We start from the raw sequence: 20,306 nt of genomic DNA, 5'->3' as shown, positions 1-20,306 counted from the left end.
TAAAATGATGTCAGATATTAAAAGTGAATGTTTTTAATATGGTTAAAAAATACAATTCAGGAGACAGACACAAAAGTACAAACTGTTTATTTGCTGTAGCAGTTTTTTGGGCCTTAGTGTGGCAGGTCCTTCATGGAGCCTAGAGATAAATGAGATAAATGTATAAGAGAGCGTTTCCGATTGTTCCAGAGAGGTGCACTATGAAGGAAGTTCAACACAGCCAGGCTTTCTCTGAGTTAGCTGGCTTGACAAAACCTATGATGGCGGTTATTAACTTTGTCTGCCAAGTCGGACTTTCTGCTTCAGGCTCCGTGTGCAGTTACATAAAAAGGGGTGTTTCACATGTCACATGACACTCATCCCGCACAACAGGATCCCTGTGAGCGCCACCTACTCCAACCAGAAACGACATCAGATGATGACTGACTAGTGATGAACAATCTATAAACAATACCAACATGTAAAAGTGAAAGACAAGACAGGAAATGAATGCTGCAGAAAATCTGCTTATTTAGTGCAGAGAGTGGTAGAGTACACATTTTAATTCAAGTTAATTCTTTTAATATTGAGTGCACTCTCATTTCTAAAGTGATGGCTGCACGTTAGAACTGTGAAACTTTTCAGTTTATTGCTTGAACAGGTAACCTTGTTCTGTGTGCGTGAGAGAGTAAAAGAGGCTAAATAGATTAAAACCAAGTATAAAAAGGTTGACATTTTCTGCATCATGAATGCATGCACAGTGACATTGAGTTATGTGTTTCATCTCACTTCATATTACACCTCTCTGGCTCTGGTGATGCAAGTAAACCGGTGTTGAAAATAATGTTATAAAACTTAAAAATAGTGAATAACAAATATGCATTTAAGCCTCTAATTAGGTAAATTAACAAATCTCTATTCTTTATGATCAGTCAAAGAGGAACATTAGATCAGATACTGCTATAACGACCATTTCGGATACTTTGCATTAGAATAAAAACCAAAAAAACCCATTGAGGTAAAATGTGTAAAAATCAAACTCATACCAAAAATGTAATAGCCTGCCTTTGACAGTCATCTTTTTAATTTTTATTTAATGAATTAAGTATTATTTCAATTAAATCACCCTCCTCTTCAGGCATGTAGTGCAGACCTGCTTTCATCAACTCCAGCTAAATTGCAGTGGTTACAAAACTTCATTAAAAACAAAGTCATAAAAATACAGTCATAATCCAGTAGTTTGTGCCCAAAGGTTGCTGTCAAACGTCAGCATTTTGCAGCAGTGTCTTCATTCCTACAGTGCACGTGACTTTTGATTCACCTGTCCCCGAGACGAAGACTTCAGTGCTGGTGTGATTGAAACGTCACAATATTTCCACCCTGTGATGTCATCGCACCAACAGAAGGGCTATCCTGTTTAAGAATAACACGTTCGAGTTGGCTTCACCGTTCCCTCGAGGAGTCTGCTGTTCATTGTCCCAGCTGGTCTCCTGCAATTAAGAGCACTTCTTTGTGATTTCAAAATTCATTTAGAGTTTCTGAGTTTGGCTGTTTTTGTCATCTCCCTCGCATCCCATTTGGGAATTCTGATGAGTAGTAAAGCCACAGCTGCGAGGGCCAGCACCACTCCTAGACTTGGGGGGCCGCAAGGGCTGAACTCTTGCGCCAAACCAGACAGGAGAGGAGCCAGGATTCGACCCACAGCTGTAACTGACTGCCCGGCTCCAATCAGAGTCCCGCTGGCCTGGACCCCGCCCCTCTGCAGCTCCAAATCTGTGATACATGTCCGTCCGATAGTGGTAGAAATGGCAAAGAAGGTGGAGGTGAGCAGCACTTGCCAAACATTCGGCGCAGCAGCATAGAGGAAAATAAGCGTACAGGTGAGCACCGTCGAATGGAGCAGTAAAGCGGGCATGTTGTTCTTATACAGCTGCGTGACTGGCCCCACCAGGAACCCAGCCAGGGCCCCTAGAGTGCTGCTGTAGCTGATCAGGTAACCGGTCATTTTTGGTTTGAGTGAAAAGCGCTCCTCCATGGCCAGAGAAAAGTTACTGTAGTAGAGCATGATAGCTATGGCCATCAGAAGACGCACAAGGAAGAGGTCCCACATGTCAGATGAGGCCACTATGTGGATCCTGGAGCCTACTGAGGACAGCTGTTTCCAGACTGGCTGAAGAAAAGACACATCCCTCCACCTGAAACCACCTTGATGCTTTCCAGGAGATGTAGACTCTTGCTGCGTCTCTGCTGTCAGCAATGGGTGGTGGCTATTTGTATGAGAACCATTCTGTACAGATTTACTAAAGTGGTTTTCGTGATACCCTGCACTCGTGTCGTTTCTGCAGACAGTGTCATTACGGTCAGCCAGAGTCTCACTCTGTGGTATCATCCATACGAGGCCTGCAATGACAGACACGCTGTATTGACATACATTTTAATTTTTACCTTCATGAACTCAGTTTATTAATCTCATTTTCCAACTCACCAGCATTAATAATGAAGATGGCTGCACAAGTAAAAGAGGATGTATAAAAGCCTCCTTCACGCTCAGTTAGGTAGCCACCCACCACAGGGCCCAGGATGAAGCCCACGCTGGAGGCGGCATTGAAATGTCCCATCACTAGAGGGCGCTCTGAAGCAGACACCAGGTCAGACAGCAGAGCTCTGCAGATGGAGAGTGAGTGCTTGAACAACCCTGAAACAGAAGACACACTGAGAAGAGGCAGCAAAATAACAGTCTACTTAAAAGGCTCTCAAGCCACACAACTGTTAATACTTAATCTAAGATTAATTTATTAATCGGATTATATCTAATATAGGTAAGTGGACGTGATAAAATGTGCTGAAACCAAGGTGCAGAGAGCCCTGCCGTTTTCTAATGAAACTAAGCAAACAAAAAAAGCTGCTAAGCATTTATATTTCTGAGTATATGGTAGGTTTGAGTTCATAACATGAAGCTTTAAAGCTTGGTCAGTGGAAGGATGCTGATAAATATCCTTCAATGCAGGACACTGGAGATTATATGAAGAAAAAAGCAAAACAAAACCTCAGGCATGTTATGTAGAGCTGTGAAAAAGTACTTCACCCCTTCCTGCCTCCTGCATATTTGTCACACTTACATGTTTCAGATCATCAAACACTAGAGGTGGGAATCACCATACATCCCACGATACGATATTATCACAATACTTAACGCACGATACGATATTATTGCAATTTTTTTTTTATATTTTGCGATATTCAGATTCTGTACATAAAGGTAAACTTTATCAATATTCATTTTATCTAATATCAAAGTCTCGCACTCAGTCTTTCTCTCATTTCAGTCAGTTTTATTGTTGACAAACTGAACGGTTTGTATTACAGTCTAGTCCAACTTAACTGAATGCAACCATCTGGTACAATTATAGCTATTCTGAACTATGCAATTTATGAAAACTATGCAGCCCCTTCAGCAACTGAAGAATTTGAAAGTAAAATAAAACAAAATATAATTTTACATTAAATAAAAAAGTTTTAAACTTAATTAAAATAAAACATGTCTTAAATTAAAATAAGTAAACTGACATGTTTATTGCTGCCAAAAAAAAGTTAAACACATTTGGACAGTGAAGGAATGTCAGGATTCTTGCTCAGAAAAAGGATCAACATGCTCTGAAGTCAGAGCACAAAAACCTTTTTTGTAACAAAATATCGATTTCTGCTGTTCCTGTATCGATACGTTATTAGCAAACAAAATATCACGATACTACACAGTATCGATTTTTCCCCCACCCCTATCAAACACAGTTTAATATTAGACAAAGATAACCCCAGTAAATGTGAAATGCAGTTTTTATTCATTGAGGGAAAAAAAGGTATGAGATAAATCCTTTTCTAAGGTATGGATATGTGACTTAGCTGATAAACACCAGTGATGCGCCCCTTTGAGGTTTCCGACTTACCCACAGGTATCCGTGCAAGTACAAACAAAGCGATGCTGGTGGACATCCCCAGCAGGCCGTAGCCTAGAGCGCTGAGCTGCAGGCAGGTCAGCAGAGAGTACCTCCGACCCACCACGTCGCTCCAGCTGCCCTGCCAATCACACAGAGGAAATGAAACACAACCACAGAAAAAATGTAAACGTTTATAATTCCCGAACTCATTTTCAGCGGTGAGATGACGGATATTTCCACAGCCCTGCCAAACATCTGAAAAGAGGGAGTTGATGCTAAATTGCTCGAAGATTCATGACAAATACTGAAAAACCGAAACAAACAGAAAGCAGACAAAAATATACCAAATTAAATTCTGTTTCTGATCTGTGAATGTTAGTCTGAAAGATCAGCTGACTTGAGAAATATCCTAAAACGCTGCATTTCCTCCATCGAGGCTGTCACACAAGTCTTTATTAGATTCTCGCCCTCTCTCACACACGCATACAAGCATCTGATGAAATAACTCAATTAAGGCCAGTTGAGATGGGTGGGATTATCATAGAGACCCAGCTGTTCACATATCCCTACATTTATCAGGAATCAGCCGGTCTGAATACAGGAACTAACAGATGACTCCTTATCTGTTTAATTTGTCCCATGACCCCTGAGAATTTAAACCAATTTCAAGACCTTTGGATGGGCAGGAAAGCTGCGTGTCCAACTTCAGATACGACGCTTATTGTGTGGCATTTGAATGTGGTTCTGATTTGATTTTTCATCATGGCACCCAAAGGACTGCACAGATAAAACAAAGTCTCTCCCCCAGTATTCAATTAGCAGTGGAGAAAAAGGGTAAAAATCTATTTCTGTGTGTATATAAATTTGTACAACTGGGGCTAAGTAGGAGTGTCTTGTGTGTATGAAGGGATGGAGACTGGGTGCATTGTGTGACCTAAAACAGACAGTGTTTATTGTTTTCATGAAATTCCAGGGATGACAAAGAATGTCTCGACCAAAATGGTTGCAGAGTTAGTACTTACAACTATAGTGCTCGAGAAAAGCTGCAAGATCCCATACGTAGATCCTGCAACAGAAGATTTGCTCAAGTTTACATTTTAAATATAAAAAACACAGAGCAGACATCGCACGCGCTGAGATCCAGTGAGTCTAATGCCACTTTTTGCAGATACTAGACATAACTTCTTTTTTAAAAAACATAAGCAGACAGTGACACATGGGGAAATTTAGAAATATTGTGTCAGAGTTTTCCCCAGCATAGCGACTCTGAATCCAGTGATATCTGCAGCATAAATGGCACAGCGACATCACAGCTAATAAGGGGCCTGATGACTATGGCTATTATTATTCGGCTCATCTTTCAACAACACAAGGTCCTGACATACTGCTAAAAAACTATTATTCAATTGATGTATAACAATAAAAATAATCACAGAACATGGCACTGGGACATTCCCATATTATATTGTGCATACAGTGTGCTGAAGTGAGGATTAAACAATATATTATTGAGAGTGTTTGTTTGATTGTTTTGTCACTTGTAGTCTCCACAGCCTTCCAGTCTGCTGTAGATTTATTCACTTTTGTGTCACTGTAAGGTTGGTGCTTGCAGTACACCAGCTGCATAATTTAAACAAATGTATGTTATGTATTGCGGAAACAACATACCTACAATACCGGCCACAGTGGGACTTGCTCCAAGAGCCTTCACGTGATGGCTCAGCAGTGGGATGATCATGCTCACCCCAAACAAGTCCTGTAAAGAAATATGGAGGAACAAAGGTGGAGTGAGGCCGACAGGAACATGCAAATCAAACATGGTGTCCAGCATACAGCAGTCTGTGGCCGGATTCAGCAGCCACGTAGAGTTGTTGCTCATCCTGTTTTTCCTGCACCGCTGAGATCAGAGCAGCTCTCCGAGCCAAAATCTTGATTGAAGTCACACAGCAGCTCATACAGTGTTCCTGACCCAGTCCATTACAGAAATTACTTAACCTTCAGTAGCTTTACTGTGCCAGTGCTGCACAGTGCCAAATAAATCTGAGCTGACTGGATCCCTCTAGTCATCTCTAATTGGATGCTTGTTTAGCCAGGTATGACAAAGTTATTTCTCTAAGGCACGACTACAGGCGAGCTCTTAAAATAACACCTTTAGAATGATCTAGACTTGTAGATCAACTTTGCATTACAGTACTGACAGCGATGCTTTGAAGAGGTAACGCCAAAAACATTAGGAAATACCTTCATCTTAATTTCTTTTAGTAGCCAAGCATTACAATGGTTATTATAAAAGGTCTTGTAGATACATGACAGCTGTCTCCAGCAAGGATTTCCAAGAGCACCACAGTCGTGCTGAGTCTAATGCTCTATAAACAGACTTTGGACCGACACTGTGCTTAATACATTCACATCCAGTCAAAGCAACTGAGTGCAGAAGCTCTAGAGTTTCCTTTCTTTGGGCTTCAAAAATTATAAACGTGGTGCAGAAGTTAATTTTTCAGTACGGGACAATTATGACGCGTAATAAGGGCTATTGTGAGAGTTTGATTCAGGTTAAAGAGCTCAGGTTTATTATTTGCATGTTGGAAAACTCATTTTAGCTTGCAACTTCCTTGAACTTTTCCCCCTTTATTATTTGTATAAATAATAAATGTCTTAATGTATTCTATTTTTTTGCTAAAATAACAAAAAACAACAAGTAGGCATTATACAGAGTTTTAAATATGAAAAGGAAGGGATTAAAAAGCCCCAGCATGTTTTACACCATCATACCTGAGTTACGAAAGCATGACTAGGAAACAGCACACCTAAAAAAACACCGAACTGAGTGGGGTCATCTCTCAGTGAGGCACTCACCATGAAGCCCACCACATAGATACATTTTATAATCCTCCTCCGTCTTCTGTCTTTCAGTAATAAAGTGCTACATTTCTGGTTGATCATCCTCCCGCTTTGACAGCACGGCTACAGCCAAGGCGGAAGCGCTCATCCGCTCTAACTATCCAAACAGAAGCGGTGGTCTCATAAGGACGGGGTGATCGCAAGCTTCCGGGTTTTATCTGCGTGAGAAAACGTGTCCGATGTGTAAGCTGGTTGTCTGTAAATAAGACTATCGAGTTTTCGACCTACGATAAACTTGACTTTTTAAGTCTGGGTTCATTTAAGAGTTGCTGAACCGACGCGTTGGCTGGTCTGAAACACCTATAGATGGTATAACCCACTGACGTCACAAAATATGAGCTTTCCCCGTCATTTTTCCCAATAATTTGTGGAAAATCATAAAGCGTTTTTATTTATACCTGTTTAGAAAAAAGGTTTAGCCTTTATCTTAAATTATTTTAATTTGTTTTGCATTTGTTATGTTGTATATTTGTTATAGCTACTAAAAAACGGCAGATATTTTCAGCACTGTAGATTGTAGTCTAACCCACCTAATGTTGTTACTTAACTCACAGCAACACTGGGTCTCGTATCGGATAGATAGTATTAACAGTGTCGTAGAGTTTTGTTGAAAGATGTTTAGACGTTATCAGAGAGGGAGGTTTACTTGTACGCCACCTGCTGGGGTTTCCAAAACATTGCAACAGACACTTCAGCAGAATTTAAATTAACGTTTAAAAAAATGTGAACGAGAGACCTATTGACCTATTAGACAACGTCTGGCCAGAATGAAGAAGCTAGCTGGTAAAGTATGCAATTCACTATATGTAGTCATTAAATTCAATAATGATTGAAACTTGACTATAACTTATTCAAGTTTCCTGTAATATTTGTAAGTGTGCTTGGATATTACTTTGGTAATTAAGCATTGTTAGTTGCTATATTTCCATATAACAGCCTTGCTCCCACCTTATTACCTTATTATTAGAGTGCCACCAAAAAAATCCCTATAGATCCATGTACAGATAGATCTATATACATGTACATGGTTACATAACCTACAAACTTTTCTAGCACATTGTGCAAACATAGACTGGAAATTGTGCTCAGAGGCTTCCAAAACGTCAAAAAAACACCCCCAAACCAAAACCAGTACATATATATCTATATATTTAGGTTTCAGACAAGAAATAATGATATCTGATAAAACTCTGATTTGAACTTTTGATCTTTTTGATGCTAACACACATACCGAACCTTTGAGTGAGTGTGGCCTGGATCACATCAGTGTGTAAATTAGACAGAGTCCCCTTATAGTTTTACTGCTAAATATTCCCCCCAGATGCTAAACCGGCACTTCCTCTCAACTCACACTGAGCATGAATACAACAAAATTATATTTCCGAAAACATCAGTGGAAGATACATTTTAACTTACATTTTAGCACAGTTAAAAGAAGTAACCGTGTTATTTACTTTTACATTATTAAAGGCTGCATATACTTTTTATAATTCCAGTGTAATAGAAAAAATGAGATCTGTATCAAAATGTCTAAAATGATGAAAAAAATAGTTGCTTTAAAGAGTTTGTGTGACCTCCTTTGTGTGATCGCTTCAATTTGTATAAAGTAATTTTTAACTTCCTATTGTGTCTTATTGCATGAGGTCTGGTTAGTAAAAGTCATTTTTATATAGATTATACTTGTATGAATCAACTGAAAATCAGCAAAGAAGTTGCATGAAAGGCTTCATTTACAGTAATTTGTAACACTCTGTTGGCGTTAGCCACTGTTGTGTGTGTTTATGTGTGTGTGAGTGTTGGGGGAGACTTTACTCCTCTTCTGTCCTTTCGGTCTCACCCTGCCCTGACATTCCTGTGCAGAGACTGGGTGTCCAGTTGCCACCGGTTATTTTGGTGTTAATTCCTTCCCTTCATACTCTCCAAATGCCGCACACACTCTGCTCCATAGTAGAGTGAAGCAGCCGCTTAGAGCCAGAAACCAAAAATAGCACAGGGGTAGGGGGGTTCAGACCCCAGTGGAGGATCTAAAGGTGTCACATGGACAACTTTGTCGCCCCATAACACAGACAGAGAGACGGGAGTGGTGTTAAGGTCCAGCAGCCCAACAAAACCTAGCTGAACTTATCTCACTCGCTGGATATAACACATAACAAGAGGAGTGACTGGATCTGACTCAGCTTGTCACATGCACTAGTTGGAGGGGAAAGTCAGACTGAGTGTGGGCATCCTGTAACTAAGTGGCTGATCAGTCCTGGACCATGAAGCTTAGAGTGGCGTTGTTCTTCGCAGGGCTCTTTGGGGCGTTGGCAACTGTGTTCATCCTTCTCTCTTTTGGAACTGATTACTGGCTGCTGGTTTCAGAGAGCTGCCAGTTAAGGCCTAATGAATCTGCTGGCCCAGGTGGCGTGACCATAAAGGTGAGTTTTTGACCTTAGAAGAGAGTCCGGTATAGTTTATTTTAAGCTGAAGATCAGGTATGTGTTCATAGCTTTTACTGTTTACATGTGAAGTCTGTGGAACCAAAGAGAAAAGAGTTGTTCTTCCTTTAAGACAAGAAATAAATCCAGCAGATTGTTGTTTTGCACCATATTTAACCTCTTAAAGGTGAACTGTGTATTTCCAGTCTATACAGGTTAATGGTGGATCTTTAAATTCAAATTTGATCAGTTGTTTCAATAAGTCTTTCAGTAGTAGGATTGCAGGGTGGAAAGGCATCCCCGTAGGACCTACTTGTGTAATAAGACACTGTTTAATGTGGCGTGTGTGCAGCTATGTAGTGATTGAGTCACCGAGTGTAACATTTGGCCCCCTATGATTGAAATACAAATACCAGCAGTCTCAGTTAGTGTATTAAATATCATCGACTAACAGCATACTTAAGTTTTCAGGGTTGGCACTGTTGCTGGAATCAAGACATGATGGCAACACAATAAAACCAACATGTTTATATATACAGATATAGCTGCCCTGTATGTCAGCTATTTGGCCTTCTGGCAACTCCAACCTTTCAGCCTGGATCACTTTCCTTATTTTTGCAATCATTTGGCCACACACTTACTCTGCATGACATCCCTATGTCCTTGCTTTAGAGCCTGGTGAGTTGGATCAGTGAGTCATTATCTCACTCATTCATGGCATATCCAGCTTGATGTCATCCATGTTGAGGAGGTGGTTCGTGGTTATATTCGTATCCACTCTGGCGGTGAGCTGGTTCAGGGGGTAGAGTCCAGTGAGTTTTTCTCACTCGTTAGACTTGTTTGTGCGGTATCACACACCTTATTTTGTGTGACAGTTTGTGTCAGTGTGCTTGTGATAGCGTCTGATGCCTATAATTGTATTTTGACACCTCTGATTTATCATCACCTGCCTGTGGAAACTTAAAGCTTTGAGTGAGAACCATCTGCTTTCCTTTAAAAATTGCAGAAAAATAAAATGTTTCAAATGTTTTGTAAGGCTAATTTTAAAGCCTGGCTGGATACGGCTGATGTCATGAAGCCTGAAGCCTCAAGATTCTTCCCAGCTCCACTTTCATTTCCCTGAGAGCCATTCAGTGAGCATCAGTGAAGAGCTTGGTCTGTTGGCCTCTACACACATTTGGCACCAATTCAGTTTTATTTATATAACCCCAAATCACAATAACAGTCACCTTAAGCAGCTTCATATTGTACAGTAAAGACCCTAGACCCTAGAAGCCCAGCTAAGTGCGCTTGCTGGGCTTGACCCTTGATCCTTGACCCTAAATATATTAACCACTCTGTAACACTTTGGCAGCAGTCTGAGCACCTGCCTCACATAATTTTGACACATCTCTTATATACTTTAATCCATCAGCTAACAAAATGGCGTGCATACATATCTGTCCCATATTTGTAAAAACCAAATGGTAAAATGGATGATAGCTTTTCTACTCTTATTGAGCACTCAAAGCATATTTTATTACCCAGTCACACACATATTCATCAAGCACTTCTTTATTCCATGCCTAAACTCCATGGAGCGATTCAGGGTTTGGTATCTTGCCCAAGAATACTTTAATATGCAGGCCGGAGGAGCTGGGGATCAAACCACCGACCTTCTCACTGGCAGCCCTCCCACTCTACCTGCTGAGCCTCAGTCATCCACTCCGCACTTTATTGTTCTTCTCCATTTCAGCCTGGAGATGTGGTGCTGGAGGGCAAGGGCAGTAGTGATGTCACTCTATACCACGAGGGTTTTTTCTGGAGGTGTTCCTTTAAAGGCGACATGGAGGATGACGACCTGCTGAAGAGACTCTGGTTCAGTAAGTAAGACTTTATATTGCTTTATTTTGAATTTGATTAAAGTTCATGTCTAATGTGCTATATGCACTATTTGTAAAACCTTTTAACATCCAACAGTTTCCCTGTGACCAGTTTAGGGGTTTAGGGTTACAGTGACATCCACACACTTTTTTGTGGTGCGTTTTGCCTCTTCGGTACACAGAGATTTGATCTGAAAACTTCTTGCTTAATAAATTTCGGCCGCTCTTCCACTTTCTTCACTCCCAAAAATGAATTCATAGACAGAAATGTCCAGTAATTTAATGCCTTTGTTTATGTTGTTTTTATTTTTCATATTTAGAATTATTTTGACCCCCAAAAAAGTCTGACCTTGTGAATGTGAACTGGGTAGTTGTGCGTAAAAATGACTAGAAATACGAGAGAGGAGATTTCAATTGTATTTCTATTGTTATTTTAAAATTATGAATAGGGCTAGTGAGCCTGTCACATCCATGACACCAAACAGAACCCTGGGCTTTAATTAGTCCTGCTGAGACAATCCTTTGCAGGTAAAAGGCAAAATGTAAAGACAATGTGAGCACAAAAAAGAAAAACCAAAAGCTTCAGGTAAAACAGAGAATACACTGGGGGAAAACACACACTGTAAATGGGGACCCCCCCCCCTCCCAAAATGGTAACAATTCACATGACTAAATAAGCATTAAAAGAATAATAACCCAAGACATCGGCTCGAATGAAACCAACACAAGTGTTCAAAACACAAGAATCTGAACTTTAGAAATTAGACTAGGATACAGAAAAAGCATGAGCAGTTCCACGGATCATGACAGCAGAGTGAAAAAAATGAGGACACACAAACAAGAAAGATATTCTTGCATTTTTCTTCTGAAACTGATGCTTGTTTAAGTGCAGTAAATTGCTCCCCTCAGATGTTCTGCTGCCACCATCACATGACAGCTCTACGACCGCACAGTTTTTAACATGCTGCTGCTATGGCTGTTAATATTGTATGACAGCATAGCCGTAGAAGCCCTTTCATGTGACTGTTTTAAGGCCATGCCATGTGATGTTATTCGGTTGTTTTGTCAGGTGATTTTGTGTCATCTTTTTTTTTCCAATGGCGACTTTGAATGGTGAGCCATTGTCAGGAATAGCCTCCAGAAAGAAAAGGGCCTCGTGACGATCTGTGGAATTTCATATGTTGGGAGCAAAGAGCAAGAAAAGAGAGACAAAAGCACTTGCATTGTACTTTTGTAGCATAATTGCTGAAAAATATACATGTAATTAAATTAGATAAAGTCACAATTTTGGGCAAAAATTATTTTTTAATGTTGTTTTGTCTGTTTAGTTCCAGTGCTGAAGATTATGTGCAAAATCTGCAAATTAGAGCATTTTCCCAGAATTTACATGAAAATATTCAAAACAAATTCCAAAATGTAACTCTCTCTGTATTTTCTGCAATACACAGGATGCATTTGTATCTAATTGCTAAATAATTCAATTAATTTGTTTATGCGGGTCTAGTGTGGCATTAGGTCAGGTATGCCACAAGCCATCCTCAGCTCAGCTTGATACATTTGTGTGAGTTGGCGAGTTACATAAAAAGCTTCAGCTACTTCAGCCTGCCTGCAGTTGCTGCTCTCACTGCAAGCCACTTTGCAACCCACCGCCAACTGCTCACTCTGGCTTTTCCATATATGCTCGTATAGACAAATAGAAATGATTTCTCTGCAGATGTAAATAAAAATCAGTATTTTTCTCTTTCTGTTTGTAGCCAATCAGCCTGACTCAAAAGTATGTATGCCTGCCTACCTCTTCCCATTCCCTGTGTCTCGTCAGACCCACAATGCCACAGAGTACGAGTCTTCCATAAGTAAGTATTTATTCACATCTGTGTTTTTTATGTAGTGATTTCATTGTTTAGTGTCACAGAGCTGATTAACATCCCTCTTGTTCAGCTTACAGAGGTTTCTGGAGCGTCTTTATGCTCATTGCTGTAGCAGCTGTGGTGATTGGCGGCTTCATCATCATCTGCGCTGCTCCGTTTGCCGGCCACCGCTTGTATAAAGCAGGGGGTGGCCTCTTTCTGATAGCTGGTAAGTAAAAACCAGGTGACACTGTGTTTGTTTGTTTTTTTTACACTGCCAGCATTTAAAAAAAGAATTCTGACTAAAGCAATGACATGAAATGTACAACTCTTTTATTTTTTCCATGGTTAAATAAAGTTTAAATAAATAAATAAAATAAAACTAATCAAAGAGCTCTAGCTACAGGTGGATCTTCAGATGCAGATGTTTTTTTAAAAACAAATAATAGGCTAATGACATTGAGATTTAAAATGAAACCTGTACAATTCTGCTTCCCCACAAATGCAAACATAATTTACTATAGAACATGTACATGTCTCTCCCACAGACGGTTAGATTGTTGATCTTATTAATCTGATTTGAAGCACATGTTGTCAAATCTCACTACCCCTCTCCACACCTCTAGGTTTTTTCCTGCTGTGTGTGGTGGTGATGTACGTACTGTGGATGCAGGTGTTGGATGTGATAGACCTTTACATAGACCACCAGCGTGCTCTGTGTTCAGACTTCCGTCTGACCTTCAGCTACGGTCTCTCCTTCATGTTTGCCCCAATCGGCATCTTCTTCTGCCTCCTGGCCGGCCTTCTTTTCCTCCTCATCGGCCGAACCATCCAGATTCACTCCCAGTGACTTACCAGCAGTAGAAGAAGAGCCCGAATGTCGGGATTGTATGAGGGTTTTATACTTTTCTCAGTCTTTCTGTCGTGTAAAAGCTGGAATCGGTTTGGCAATTATGTGGCACATGCTTGAATATTTTCAGCTGTTGTTGAGCTCGTCATGCTCACTCAAACCTGAGTCATTTTCAGCTCAGCTAAGATAGCACGGACTCTGCGGAGGACCAAAAACATTTAAAATGAAAAATAAACAAGAAATTTAAAAAATGCACGAAAATGAATATTAAAAATAAACCGAGGCGCTAATTTCTGAAATGTGCCATAAATTAATATTTCTGCTGGTCTTCTATTTATTTACCCTTCTGTTAATTTGTCTGCTTTCATATTTAATATTTATTACTTATTTAATTTCTCTTGTATTTCTCATATCTATTAATAATGAATATAAAAGATTTTAAATGTATATATAAATTAATTTAATTATCCCCTAGTTTTTTCCCTGAAACTTCCCCCAAAATTCACATTTTCTTTATCAAAGAAAAAAATAAATACAGAAGCAAATGAAAATAGAAATATAATATAAATTGATCCGTGTTTATTTTGATGTAATTCTTAATGCATTTAATGGCACATTAATGCATTCATGACGACATTTAATTATGCTTTTATTTATTTTTTTCATTCTTGAAGTTTTGGTCCTCTGCTGTATGAAACATTCACAAGAACAATGATTATGCTGAAGTATCTGTGGAGCACAGCTTTATTAGAGTCTCGTGTGTCTGTGATATTTTGAGGTATTTTCTGAGTATTTTCATGAAATTCAGGCACCAGCAGTGATATGTTAGTATGGAAGAGTGCTGTTGGAAATATTAAAGGATTGTGTATGGGTTGAAAATGTAATTAAAAAATATAAAAGAGTTTGTAAAATTATCTACAAAAAGCTTCTAAGGTGGCATCGTGATCTGTGTGTATAGTAATGGGAATCAGTACTGGGAAATAACTTCTGCCAGCTCATTGCTTTAAAGGTTAAAGCTGGTAATTCTTGATATTTGTTATCCTCCATTAAACACATGTAAGCACCAAAACCATCAGTATTTTCTCAAACTGCTGTTCTCTGACTGTAACCTGACTGTGAGGACAAAAAAATAAGTTTAACTGATCCTTAATTATTCCAGTGATTTTAGTTTTTATTCAAATATGACTCGAAGAAGAAAAAAAGTTGAATTTTATTCTGTTCAGAGCTGAATATAAATACACTGGTGAGTATTTACACAAGCAGGTCAGCAGATGTGCATCAACTCAAATGAACCGTTCACGTCAGTGCAAAAGGTATCCCTAATTTCTGTGTTTTAAATAGTTTCTGGATAACAGTGGAGCTCATGGTATAGATTCATAAGCTACTGAGCCTCAGATTGTGGGTGAACATTTTTATTGTTGGTTTTGGTGCTTTTTGATCATCAGGTGATTGCAGGATCATATTAATGCATCTCATTGTGTTATCAGATATTTATTTGTCACTGTGTGTCAACATTTGCTTATTTGTCACCTAAAAGTGTGCATTTTTAGCTTTGACCAAATTATTGGCTCGGCACAGGCAACAGTTTTATGTTAACGCTGTTCACAGTTCCCTTTCTTTTTGTGCTGTTCTGAGTGCGTTGCGAGATATAACGTCATGTCTGTCAAATATATGTACATATATATATTTTCTGTGATCTGCTTTTGCTGCCAATTAAAATCCTTTTACCATTGTTACAAAGCAATGTTGATTGTGCATTGTGTCAGATGCATGTAAATAAAACTAATAATAAAACAGTCCTTCTTTATAATAAAAGAAAAATGGGAGAAAAAAGGAAAGAATTTTAATTTGCAAAAACAATCAGTTTATTTCACGTGCATGAGGCGGCAGAAATTGTAAAAATGTGTAAAATAGGACCGATGTAGCGCAACTTACAGATTTGTGACACCAGTGGCATGAATAAGCTAGGGAACTAACAACAATAATCAAACAGGATTCACTGATTCTTTAAGCATCTCTTAAGCACTGCACTAAAACCATAAATATATGTATATATATATATAAACTAAATGACCACAAGATGGCACTGCTGCCTCACTTGAATCACACACCAACCGCCACCTTGAGAGACAGAAATCCCATTTTGCTTATCTTGACTCTATGTGGAGTGTATGTGGCGTTATGCATTTAATCACAACTTCAGAGGCAGAATCTGTAGATGAAAGAATTCACACCTTGGCTGACAGACGGATGGTAATTTCACTCATGAATGGAGCATTTGATCAGGATCTGAATGGACTCCTGTGTTGATTCTCGTGTGTCTGCATCAACTCTGCGCCTTTCGAGACTCATAATGTACTTATCATACATAGGGAAATGCATCTGCGCTTTGCCTCAGAATGCAGGAGAGAGTGACACAATGTAAGGCATTGATTATTTGCGAGACTGACTTGGGCTTCACAGAAGGCTCTAATGATGGAGTTTCACACTTCCAAATTCCTGAAATTTCAAATGACTATCCCCACACAGAGTCCATCAAATTTGGCTCAGATTTATGAGAAGCCGCACTGAGGGAAAGCCCCCCTGCAGGTCATGAAAGGAGGCCCAGCATTGGTGGGCAAATGCTAATAAATTATGAGATAATATCACAGGATTTGTCCTGTTTGAGGTTGCAGCAGTCTTTTCAGCCAAGTCTCCCCTAAGAAAGACATTTCTTATCTGGTGGACTTCCTGGTTTAAATGAAATCCTAATAAGATTAAAAAAAAAAAGAAACTTTAATCATTTCTCTATCCATATCCAGGAGAGAGTGTGTGACGAAGAGAGAGAGAGGGAGGTGTAATGCAGGTGTGGAGCAGGCTACCTCCAGCAGTAGCAGGGCCTTGCAGTCAGTAATGTCATCAGAGTGGGAGTCCCAGCTGAATTCAGCGCTGTTCTGCATGATTGCCCATGATAATTGTGTGTTGATAGGGAGCGCCGGAGATGGAGTATAATTTCCACCGAGAGATTCCTAAACAAATACCTGTGCTCAGCAGAGGGATGGAGTGCAGCAGGAGGTGAGGAGGAGAATAGTGGATGAGGGGAGATAGAGGATGAGAGGGTAACACTTTCAGAGAAGGGGGAGGAAGAGGAGGAGGAAGCAGTCACGCTGGAAAGGGTGGACAAAGTCCCTGGTTTTAAGCCAGGGCCAGAGAATACGCTTTAAACTTAAAAAAAGAATTAGACCCAAATCTGTGAATTCCTGACAGAACAGAACAGAAAAGCACAAAGAAAACATACAAACCTCTTTCAGACAGGCTTTAAAACATATAAACACTTTTTTTCTACTTTAAATATTAATCCGTGTGATAGTTTTTCCACCTCGTTAAAAATTTGTAAAATTGTATTACATCAACGCCGTATATAGTTTAACCCCTATGTCCTGACTATTATCAGCAAAATATGAGTATAACTCGGTATAATTTACTTTCTCAGTGTACTCTGTGCACTGTAGGCAAGCTGCATATGGACGCAACTTTGATTGTATACTGGTTGAGTTTTTACACTCTTTCTAATGATCAGATACTATTTGTATGCATATACGTATGGGCAAATGTCTCAAAACTTTCAACACAATAACCCTGAAACTGTAAAACAAACCCACAAAAACATTACACACTTCTTACAAAGCGGTTTTTACAGAGTCTTGTAAAATATAGTTTTTGATTTATCATGTTATCTCATGAGACCTTTAATTTCTCCTAGATGCCTGGTATTAGTTGGACCTAATAGCTAAAACTGAAACTAAACATGATCTTTGAGTAATTTCTGCTTTAAAATGTGCCTTATATGGGGACGAGGATAAAAGAATACATATACCCGTTAAGAAATAAGGTCACTCTCAGGTGACGGTTTCCTCGTGGCTGCATGCAGCGGGGCTAGGGGAGGGTCTGTGCTGACGGACGTGGGTTACTGACCTGGTAGCCTGGCTGCCCCTGGGTGGGTCTGGGATGGGCGTGAGGTTCTGGGGGTGCTCTGTCTCTGGGCTGGGGCCCTGGCCGGGCCTCGGGGGCTTGGGTCCTGGTTGGTGTGTTGCCGGGGTTGTGGGCGGGTGGGTGCATGGGGGCCCAGCCCTGGCGCAGGGTGCCGCCGGTGCGTCGAGCCACCTGGGGGGCTCTTCAACTGGTGAGGGAGGTTGTCACATCTTGCAGGAGCTTTCCTCTCTTCAGGAACTCTCTGCAGGAGGGGGAGATACAGGAGAGGTGGAGGAAGATCTCAGCCTGGGCGTCTATTGTCTTATGTAGTCTGGAAGATGAGTGGATGGTGGGGTAGGTGCAGTTTTCTCTGTGGTGGGGTTGGGTGGACTGTCCCGGGCTCTGTGGGGCCGGGCGGCCTGGCGGGTCGCGGAGTATGGGGGTGCCTACTGGGGTCAGCGGGGGAGCTGGCCCCAGGGAGGGGTCACTTGCCCCTCCCTTCCTTCCCTCCCCATCTACAGCTGCCTCCCTCTTCCCGCTCCACCACAACCACCCACACATGCAGGGCCTTGGAGTAGGAGTATGTCACCAGGGTGCAGAGGAGGCTACTCCCCCCGTCCCCCCCGTCCCCTTATGGCTGCCTCCGCCTCAATTTTATCCCACAACTTAGATATTCACATTACCGGTACTCACACTCTCATTACACATACATATAGGATCTTGGGGGTGGGCACGCTACACGGATTCCAAAAGACCATCAGGGTGCACACCCCACCCCTGGCGTCGTTGTCCACCTCTCAATTTTAAATACACGTAGACATTGAGGGCTAGCAGGAGGGACTATGCGCTTACCTGCTGCTCTCTGGCAGGTAGCTCCATGCCCTCCTGGGTTTTAAATGCACCTTACAACACATGCATCAACACTACAGTGAGCGGGTGGAGGGAGGTTTGGAGTCTTCTCTCACCCCCATTCTCTGCGGCCTGCTGGAGCAGGGGGGCTAGGAGGAGGAGTTGGCCGTCCGACTGCGGTCTGGAGTGTGGAGCCTTCCTGCTGCTGCGGAGTCGGGGCGGTCTGCCTCTCCGCATCGCAGGGAAAAGGGAAACACCACCTGGGTCTGGGTGCAGTTCCCCCCTCCAGGGGCAAGGGTACCTAGACCCGGTTCGTAGAGTACGCTTGGGGAGTGTGATCGTGTGTACAGCGTCTCTTTATGTTTGTCTCCACGTTGGTTGAATGTGGAGTAAGTGTATATGAGAGCATGAGGGTGGGAATGGATGTTTGTGTCTGTGTGTGCCTGTATGTCTGTGTCTATATGTCAGGTTGGGTATCAGACGCCACCTCTCTGGGGACATCTCAGGCCCTCCAAGGTTTGGAGGCCTATCTCCCCCTACCACCACTTCCCCTGCCTGGGGCTCGCTCGGGCCACTTCGGAGGTGGGGTGCCCCCAGCCTCTCGGCCTGGGGCTCGGTCACTCAAAATCAAATCAAAATCAAATCACTTTTATTGTCACATCACATGTGCAGATACGTTGGTACAGTACATGTGAGTGAAATTCTTGTGTGCGAGCTTCACAAGCAACAGAGTTGTGCAAAATACAATAACATAAACAGGAAAAATATACGAATGGCTAAATCTGAAACTAATAAATATATGTACAATATATCAGAATCAGAATCAGAATCAGAAAGGGGTTTATTGCCAAATGTTGAGCAGGTTTACAACATTAGGAAATTGCTGCGGTATATAATAGTATATGCAAAAAAAATAAGAATTTCTTTTGGATGTGTATACTAAATGTTTTTCTATGTGTGTGTGTGTGTGTGTGTGTGTGTGTGTGTGTGTGTGTACACATATTTTACAAATTAAATAGAGTCAACAATAAATAAAATATATAAAAATATACAGAGTTGAGACATGTGCAAAACAGTGGCATTACTGTACAGTATGGAGTGCATAATGTTAAAGTTCCAGTAGTGAAGCTGAGGTGTCTATGACGTGTTCAGCAGTCTGATGGCCTGGTGGAAAAAGCTGTCTCTCAGTCTGCTGGTACGGGACCGGATGCTGCAGAACCTCCTTCCTGATGGAAGCAGTCTGAACAGTTTATGGCTGGGGTGACTGGAGTCCTTGATGATCCTCCCCGCTTTCCTCAGGCAGCGCTTCCTGTAGATGTCTTGGAGGGAGGGAAGCTCACCTCCAATTATCCGTTCAGAGCACCGCACTACTCGCTGGAGAGCTTTGCGGTTGTAGGCGGTGCTGTTGCCATACCAGGTGGTGATGCATCCAGTGAGGATGCTCTCAATGGCACAGTGATAGAAGGTCCTGAGGATGCGGGGGCTCATGCCAAATCTTTTCAGTCTCCTGAGAAAGAAGAGGCGCTGCTGCGCCTTCTTCACTGTTTTGTTTGTGTGTACTGACCACGTAAGATCCTCAGCCAGATGTACACCAAGGAACCGGAAGCTGCTCACTCTCTCCACAGCAGCGCCGTTGATGGTGATGAGGGTGTGTACTTCTCTGCACCTCCGGAAGTCCACTATCAACTCCTTTGTCTTTGCGACGTTGAGGGTGA

At 41.3% G+C, this 20,306-nt stretch overlaps 2 protein-coding genes across 2 annotated transcripts; one reads left to right on the top strand and one right to left on the bottom strand.

Annotated features, from left to right (window-relative positions):
• Positions 1-17: 17 nt before the first annotated feature.
• On the bottom strand, positions 18-6,891 carry slc67a2 (solute carrier family 67 member 2). Its single transcript, XM_085433648.1, has 6 exons — positions 6,771-6,891; positions 5,583-5,670; positions 4,937-4,980; positions 3,924-4,053; positions 2,465-2,674; positions 18-2,379 (listed from the first exon to the last, which is right to left on the bottom strand). Exons 1-6 carry the CDS (start codon positions 6,855-6,857, stop codon positions 1,505-1,507), a joined length of 1,434 nt encoding a protein of 477 aa, XP_085289774.1. The 5' UTR covers positions 6,858-6,891; the 3' UTR covers positions 18-1,504.
• Positions 6,892-8,839: 1,948 nt separating this feature from the next.
• On the top strand, positions 8,840-15,546 carry tmem182a (transmembrane protein 182a). The gene is made up of 5 exons (XM_085433644.1): positions 8,840-9,232; positions 10,968-11,094; positions 12,849-12,947; positions 13,033-13,170; positions 13,568-15,546. The coding sequence occupies exons 1-5, from the start codon at positions 9,074-9,076 to the stop codon at positions 13,789-13,791; spliced, it is 747 nt and encodes a 248-aa protein (XP_085289770.1). The 5' UTR covers positions 8,840-9,073; the 3' UTR covers positions 13,792-15,546.
• The last annotated feature ends 4,760 nt before the right edge of the window (positions 15,547-20,306 follow it).

Source organism: Copadichromis virginalis, linkage group LG16 (genome assembly GCF_057382275.1).
Source record: "Copadichromis virginalis isolate Kocher_CV1m ecotype Utaka linkage group LG16, C_Virginalis_male_GT1.1, whole genome shotgun sequence".
Classification (NCBI taxonomy): Eukaryota; Metazoa; Chordata; class Actinopteri; order Cichliformes; family Cichlidae; genus Copadichromis; species Copadichromis virginalis.
Note: the sequence above shows the minus strand (reverse complement) of the source record. Positions and strands in the feature narration are given on the sequence as shown.

What these genes read in the sequence shown, in the direction of transcription:
- slc67a2 (XM_085433648.1), bottom strand. Translation starts at nt 6,857, where the DNA reads ATGATCAACCAGAAATGTAGCACTTTATTACTGAAAGACAGAAGACGG. An exon ending in CACTGTGGCCGGTATTGTAG is followed by an intron (nt 4,981 to 5,582) that starts GTATGTTGTTTC and finishes CTTCTGTTGCAG; the next exon opens with GATCTACGTATGGGATCTTG. An exon ending in CATCTTCATTATTAATGCTG is followed by an intron (nt 2,380 to 2,464) that starts GTGAGTTGGAAA and finishes CTGTCATTGCAG; the next exon opens with GCCTCGTATGGATGATACCA.
- tmem182a (XM_085433644.1), top strand. Translation starts at nt 9,074, where the DNA reads ATGAAGCTTAGAGTGGCGTTGTTCTTCGCAGGGCTCTTTGGGGCGTTG. An exon ending in CAGGTGGCGTGACCATAAAG is followed by an intron (nt 9,233 to 10,967) that starts GTGAGTTTTTGA and finishes TCTCCATTTCAG; the next exon opens with CCTGGAGATGTGGTGCTGGA. An exon ending in GCTGAAGAGACTCTGGTTCA is followed by an intron (nt 11,095 to 12,848) that starts GTAAGTAAGACT and finishes TTCTGTTTGTAG; the next exon opens with CCAATCAGCCTGACTCAAAA.